The sequence below is a fragment of the Dryas octopetala genome, chromosome 4 (assembly GCF_963921425.1).
Source record: "Dryas octopetala chromosome 4, drDryOcto1.1, whole genome shotgun sequence".
NCBI lineage: Eukaryota > Viridiplantae > Streptophyta > Magnoliopsida > Rosales > Rosaceae > Dryas > Dryas octopetala.
In genome coordinates, this window is record NC_141369.1 from 3101526 (window position 1) to 3108882 (window position 7357).

Below are 7357 nucleotides of genomic sequence, written 5' to 3' on the forward strand. Positions count from 1 at the left end.
TAAAGCTAAAGTTAAATGGACAGATGTATGCCTACCAAAGCAGAAGGGTGAATTAGGACTTAAAAGAGTGAAAGAATGGAACAAGTCCTCAATGACAAAAGCACATATGGGCTGTGTCTCTCAAGTTAACAACCTTTGGGCAAATGGATTCATACTATACTTTATATTAAGAGATAGATCTTTTTCGACACGCCTTTGGGCAAATGGACAATCAAGAAGCTCTGGGAACTAAAGGGTGAAGTTTAGAGCTTCACTAGTCAAAATATTGGGATTGGCATCTCTACATATATCTAGTTTGATAATTGGCATCCCTTGGGACCCTTATATATGGAGATTGAGGTTAATTTGCTTGGGAAATTTTCAGTTGAATCAGCAGCAGCCTGATAAGACTGAGTGGAAGGTTTAAATGGCAAGTTTACTCAGAAGTGCTGGAGAGAACTGATGAGAACCAAATTAAAGGATCTAAAGTGAACTGGTATAAGGTTGTTTGATTTCCAAAAACCATTACCAAACATGTTGTTGTACTCTGGTTGGTCTGCAAGTAAAGATTACATACTAAGGACTTATTAATCAGAAAAGGTATGCACATTTCAGACTTGTGCTCTGTCCTCTGTGTAATAATTCAACTGAGGACAAGAATGTCCCACTGGAAGAGAGTCAAAATCTAATGCCACAATGGTCGTCTACGGTACAATCTTTTTATTCCAAGACGAATTATTTTATTCATGATTAGTAAAGTCCATGACAATAATAAGGTCTAAACCACAGACAGAAACACAGGACAGAAACAAATGAAATACAATCACTTATAGAGGTGGATTGGAAGTCGAGGTTCCGGGATAACGGTAACCGGGACTTCAGGACACGTAGTCAGACCATAGCGTTCCACCATGCATATATCTTCAGGTTTCATACCCTCGGGAAATTTCCAATTGAAACCATGGAACACATTGGCAACTGTTGTTCGAACAAGTCTAAGTCCGAGGTTGTAGCCAGGGCACCTTCTTCGGCCCGAGCCAAATGGCAACAGGGTGAAATCCTGTCCCATCATACTTATTTCCCTGCCCTGCAAAAACCTTTCCGGCTTGAATTCATAAGGATCATCCCAGTGGTCAGGGTGCCTCCCTATGCTCCATGTATTTATCAGGACAGTTGTTCCTTTAGCTATGTCATAACCTGCTACATTGCAATCCTCAAGTGCGAAATGTGGTGCTAGCAACGGTGAGAGTGGATGTAACCTCAATGTCTCCTTAATAATAGCCTCTAAGTAAGGCATTTGGGGGAAATCATTTTCTTGCACCCATCTTTCTCGACCAATTACTCTGTCAAGCTCTTCCCTTAACTTCGTAAGGACTCGGGGGTGTCTAAGAAGTTCATGAATTGCCCATTCCATTGTGACTCCAGACGTGTCTGTGCCACCAGGCATTAGGTCCTAATATAATATAATTTAGGACAGCAAGAAATAATTAATTAGAATGTAATTGGTACCATTAAACACAAGCAAGCCTAATGAATATAATATGTATATAAATATAAAAAATGTACTACTACGTACTAACAGAGAAAATAAAGATTATGTAGAGGAAATATTATTTAACCTTGAAATTAAGAATAAGAATGTAATACTAACATGGACTAAAGCCTTGACAGCTTCCATGGTGAGCTTAGCCTCAGGATCAGTATCCTCGTCAGAGAACTGCAGCAACACATCTACCATGTCTTTAGGAACAAAATTCTTGCCTGCTAATTCCTTCTTGGCCTTGTGATCAGCAAGCACGTAGTTGTGAAAAGCTTCGAACTTGTCATTCAAAGCCTTCATTCGCTTAACAAATCCCTGCAGGTCAAAGATACGCAGCCACGGTATCCAGTCGCCAATATTGAGTACACCATTAAGCACCATCCACTCATCTATCATCTCATGAAACTCACTTATTGACACAAGTGAAGTGTCAGTTTTGTGGTCACTGAAGTACTTGTCGCTTAATACCACCCTGCTTATGCTGGAGAGGGTATAAATCCTGATATGGTTTTTGAGCACCACTGGATTTCCTCTCTGAGCGTAAAGTCCGGAAAGGAATTTACGCCTTTCCTCAACACGAATATATTGGAAGGAATCAAGCCTTTTGGGAGTGAATAGCTCTGTTAGGTAAACTTTGCGTGCTTTTCGCCAGTGTGGTCCATAAGGCGCCCATGTCATGTCCTGGTAATTGTAACCAGTGTATTTGCCAGAAGCCAGAGGAGGCCTAGAGGCAAACACATGATCATGTGTCTTTAGGAATTGTTCTGCCATTTTGGGCGATGAAGCAACCACAACTGTGCCGGAACCATATTTTACCTGCATAATTTCTCCATACTTTTTGGCTAAAAAGTGAAGAGATATATGTGGGAGGGTACCAAGCTGGTGTAAATTGCCAACAATAGGCCATGGTTTTGGACCAGGTGGAATTCTTTTTTTGGGATTTCGTTCACGAATTTTCTTTAAGATAAAGGCCATTGCTGCTAGCCATGCTAAGGCTATAACTACCAGAGTACTCTCCATTGGTTTTGGTGGGGGAAAGCCACACGAGGTTCTGGTGTGTGATCACTCATCAGTGCAGTGCATTTATTTATATATGGTAGAGCCGGACAGGCTCTAATAGGGGAAGGTCTATTCTGTATTAGCTTTTGTTTTTTTAAAAATATTAATTGGGAAGTGAGACTGATATTTATTTGAATTTTGATGGTACCAAACTCCCAGTTGTTTCTTAAGTTGTAGTTAGATGAAAAAAAAAAAAAACTTTGATGTGCCCATCTTCAAAATGACCTGTCATGACCTGTTTGGATCATTGGATGGCAGAAAATAGAAAATTAGAAATGAAATTCAAATGCAGATGAAATGAGAAATAATTGTTGAAATTCACTTGAAATGAAATGGGATACATCATACATAAAGATGCCACACATTGGGCAGGGATTAAACAAGAACTTGGATCCCCAAAATGGAAACGAGTACTACAAAACCTCATGCTGTTCTGGTCCCGTGGCCAGCACAAGGCCATGTTAACCCTGTCATGAGATTTGCCAAGCTCTTGCATTCTAGAGGCTTCCATATCACTTTTGTCCACACAGAGTTCAATTACAACCGCTTAATCCGATTAAATGGCCCTGATTCTGTAAAGGGCTTGCCTGATTTCAGGTTTGAGACTATACCTGATGGAACGCCGCCACCATCAAATCCAGATGCAACACAAAATGTTCCTCTGGTATGTGATTCATTAAGAAAAACTTGTTTTGGTCCTTTCAAAGAGCTCTTGGACAGGCTTAATAAGAATGCTTCTCCGCCCGATGTGCCTCCTATTTCATGCATAATTGCTGATGGAGTTATGAACTTTGCTATTAGAGCTGCTGAGGCTTTGGGCCTTCCTGGGGTTGCATTATTTACTTCTTCTGCTTTCTCCTTCATTGGATATTTGCATTACCCCGAACTCATCAAAAGAAGGATTTTTCCATTTAAAAGTAAGTAACTATTACACTAATCCATTTAAAACATATAATATTTGTTGTATTTTCATTTTCATTTTATCTGGTAATCTTTTTTTGGAGTGAATATCGAAGAACAAATTCGTTTTGCAGATGACGACTATCTCACTGATGGAACTCTTGATACCCCTGTTGATTGGATCACTGGTATGGGCAATAACATACGCCTGAAGGACCTTCCAAGCTTTTTCAGAACAACCGATCCCAATGACATCATGTTCCATTTTATGAGAGAAGAAGTAGAGGATTGTCTAAAAGCTCGTGCCTTAATTTTCAACAACTTTGAGGAATTTGAGCAAGAAGCCTTACAAGCTGTCATATCTAAATTCAATTTTCCAAACATTTATTCAATTGGGCCTCTTTCCTTGCTAGAACAAAAGCATGTCCCAAAAAGCCTATCTGAGTCACTCAATCCAAGTTTATGGAAGCAGGAAGCAAAAGTTTTCGAGTGGCTAGATAGCAGAGAACCTGAGTCTGTTTTGTACGTGAACTATGGATGTGTGGCAGTAATGTCAAGCCAGCACTTTCAAGAACTGGCTTGGGGGATTGCGGATAGTAAGCAGCCATTTTTATGGATTATTAGACCTGATGTCGTGAAAGATGGACCGGCAATGTTGTCCGAAGAATTTCTGGAGGAGACTAAGGATAGAGGATTGCTAGTGAGCTGGTGTGCTCAGGAGAAGGTCCTAGGCCATCCTGCTGTTGGTGCATTTTTGACACATTGTGGTTGGAACTCTATGACAGAAGCTATATGTGGTGGTGTGCCTGTGATCTGTTGGCCTTTCAATGCTGACCAACAAACGAATTGCCACTGCGCGTGCACTATATGGGGGATTGGGATGGAAATCAATCTTGATGTGAAGCACGACGAAGTTTCATCGCTGCTTAAGGAAATGATGAAAGGGGAGAAAGGTAAGCAAATGAGGATGAAGGCTCAAGAATGGAAACAAAAGGCAGAAAGAGCTACTGATGTTGGGGGATCATCTTATATAAACTTTGATAGGCTCATCAAGGAGGTTCTTCATAGTGAAAATTAAGCTATTAAAAAGGCCAATCTCTTGATTCGATCTATTCTACATTTTATATGCTAGAAGTTGCACGATTTGATGAACACCATCATTTCATCTGAAGTCTTTGAACTTGTTTCTTCTTTTCCGGATTTGTTAAGTTTTCTGGTTGTTTTCCATTATCTATGTATTTTTGCCGAGGAAATTACATAATCAATATTGCTTATTTGTTCTTTAATTTTGCAATCTTTGGACATTCGTCTCAGAGATGGTATAGAAGATGAGCAATACTTATTTGATGGCGTGAGTAATGGTCTTTTGTGAGTATTTTACGGATGTTGAACTTTTATGAGATGTGCAATATCACCTGGCATATGTGGAAAATGAAAATGCGTTATACTTGAAATACTTTGCTATGACCAGCATTCACTTATTGCTTAGCATTTAATAACTTCAATGAATGAAAAGTAAATAAAAAAATTATTTTCAACAGGCAGTCCCCATGAAGGAGATCCTGCCCTCAATGAACCATAATTAAATCATGCAGGTGTATTTATGTAGAGAGTTCCATATATGCATTCTAATTTCATTACACAAGTCAAATAAACATGCTTCAATATTCAACAGGAAGATCATAATATGAGCAGTTCAATATTTCGAGGCAAAGAGGGAATAACTAATAACTTCTTTTTTAGTTCAGTTTTTTTTTAGTGTTTGATCAAATCAGTTTATACCCCTACGATCATGCAAGACTAAATCAAAGCAAAGAAACTAAGTTGCATCCTGTCCTGAATTGCCTTTATGTAGGTCTTATTTATTCATTCCCTTTTTTAAGCCAATTAGGATACCTAATTACTACCTTATCCAACACAATTTCCTACACTACTACAAATACCCCCTTTAATATCGGTGGAAAACCAATATTAAAGGGGTAAGAAACCGAGCTGTGCATACGTGATATTAAAGGGGGGGTCCTTTTATATCGGTTTTCCACTGATATCTTACATCGTTTACATATCTTATTTCGTTCAGTTCTAATATAATAGTTCAACAAACAACATCGGTTTTAATAGGGAACGAATATGAATATGAATATATATCGATTTATAGATTGATAACCGATATCTAACACGTTTTACATAACGTAGTTTGTACACATCGGATATAGTATAGCTATAAATGATATCGGTTTTACTATGGAACTGATATGCAAATAACATTACATATCGGTTTATATTTTGAGAATTGATATGTATAGTGGATTTAATGTTGTATTTATGAATGAAACTGATATAAAAGTTTAATAAAGTGGCTTTCAATATTGGGTTTTTAAGTATAACTGATATTTATGATGGCTTTAATATCAGTTTGTTAAAGATTTAATATCTTTATCATGTGAAAATTGATATTAAATACTTTAAAAACTGATATGTACACTTACAAACATATAGGTTTTTTCAAAAAACCGATATTATTGATAAGATTTGTAAAAAAAAAAAAAAAAATTGATACGTAAACAGTGGTAGCTAGATATCAATTTATTTTCCTGTAAAATGATATAATTGATATTCCTGAAGCCATTCTCAAAAAATATGTATCCATCCATTCTCATAATTAAATCCAAACATCCATACTCATTCTCATAATTAAAATCCAAACATTCAAACATCAAATGTATTCATGAAAGGAAAATTAAAGTATTACAAATCCAACAAAAAGCTGCCCCCTAAATTAAGCTACCCCTAAACCCTGAATCTAGCTTCCTTTCAAGCACTAAATTATATAGCTCTAGTGATGCCTCCATTTACAAATTATAGGCATGGCAGCACTATAGCTATATGTTAGAAATAATAGCTAGGGATTGATCATAATAACGATTATTATAGAAAACGCAGCGGAAAGAATAAATTAAAATTTTTCTTGTCAAACCCAATACCTAGGATACGATCATATGCATATATAGAATTCAAATAACGAACAATAATAAAGACATACCTTCTTTTGTTCGTCGATGGAGCTATTCTTGTCCATGGTGGAATCTTCTACTCTTTTGATTCACCAAAGCACCACAAGTGTCGTGCCTCTAAGAAATAGTCCACAAGGAATTGATCAAGCAAGGTAGAAGAGAGAGATGATCGGGAGTGCTAGCTTCCTTCAACTCTCTTTTCTCTCTATAGTGGCCGGCTGCCCAATGTGGGTTATCTCTCTGTTTTTCTGCTCTTTCACAAACACACAGCAAGTGAAAGAATGTACTCTCAAAGTCTGAACCTTATCTGACACTTGTATTAACTGATGATAAATAACCTTTATTTATACTGTTAGTAGGAAACTAAATTTCCTAAAGTCCATAGGGGTGGCCGGCCATGTAGGGGGGATGGGATGGGTTGTTGGGATATTTTATTTATTTAACTTTTATCCAAAATAAATTACAAAGTCAAATTTGGTTGATCAGACTTAGGTTGATGGTTTTATCCAAACCATTTACTAAGTCAAATATCCCAATATTATATATATCCATATATATATATTAATATTTCCATAATATAAATATCTCATATTTATTATTATGGGCTTTGCCTAAATCCAACTTACTTGGGCTTTGGGCATTGCATAGGTCCGACCCAAATATCAATTATAATTATAAGCCCAAATTCAATTTGAACTTTAATTAATTATTCCCAATAATTAATTTTCAACCCAATAATTAATTATATCTTCCATCTACCATTCTATTGCTTGGTCATCAACCTTATATAGAGTGTGACCTCTTAGATTCTAATTCTTCTGGCAATGGAATTTATCGTCTTCCATTAGAAACACTTCTAAAATAA

General features: G+C 37.0%; 2 protein-coding genes across 2 annotated transcripts; one reads left to right on the plus strand and one right to left on the minus strand.

Moving 5' to 3' along the window:
* Positions 1 to 663: 663 nt before the first annotated feature.
* LOC147286203 (flavonoid 3'-monooxygenase-like) lies at positions 664 to 2631 on the minus strand. The gene is made up of 2 exons (XM_086240238.1): positions 1631 to 2631; positions 664 to 1432 (listed from the first exon to the last, which is right to left on the minus strand). Exons 1-2 carry the CDS (start codon positions 2537 to 2539, stop codon positions 803 to 805), a joined length of 1539 nt encoding a protein of 512 aa, XP_086096364.1. The 5' UTR covers positions 2540 to 2631; the 3' UTR covers positions 664 to 802.
* A 339-nt stretch (positions 2632 to 2970) lies between these two features.
* On the plus strand, positions 2971 to 4764 carry LOC147286204 (linamarin synthase 2-like). Its single transcript, XM_086239895.1, has 2 exons — positions 2971 to 3495; positions 3613 to 4764. Exons 1-2 carry the CDS (start codon positions 2979 to 2981, stop codon positions 4554 to 4556), a joined length of 1461 nt encoding a protein of 486 aa, XP_086096021.1. The 5' UTR covers positions 2971 to 2978; the 3' UTR covers positions 4557 to 4764.
* Positions 4765 to 7357: the final 2593 nt, after the last annotated feature.

Excerpts from the sequence above, each read along its gene's own strand:
- LOC147286204 (XM_086239895.1), top strand. The coding sequence starts at position 2,979 with ATGGAAACGAGTACTACAAAACCTCATGCTGTTCTGGTCCCGTGGCCA. Across the intron at positions 3,496-3,612 it reads AAGGATTTTTCCATTTAAAA|ATGACGACTATCTCACTGAT; the intron begins GTAAGTAACTAT and ends TTCGTTTTGCAG.
- LOC147286203 (XM_086240238.1), bottom strand. The coding sequence starts at position 2,539 with ATGGAGAGTACTCTGGTAGTTATAGCCTTAGCATGGCTAGCAGCAATG. Across the intron at positions 1,433-1,630 it reads CTGTCAAGGCTTTAGTCCAT|GACCTAATGCCTGGTGGCAC; the intron begins GTTAGTATTACA and ends ATATTATATTAG.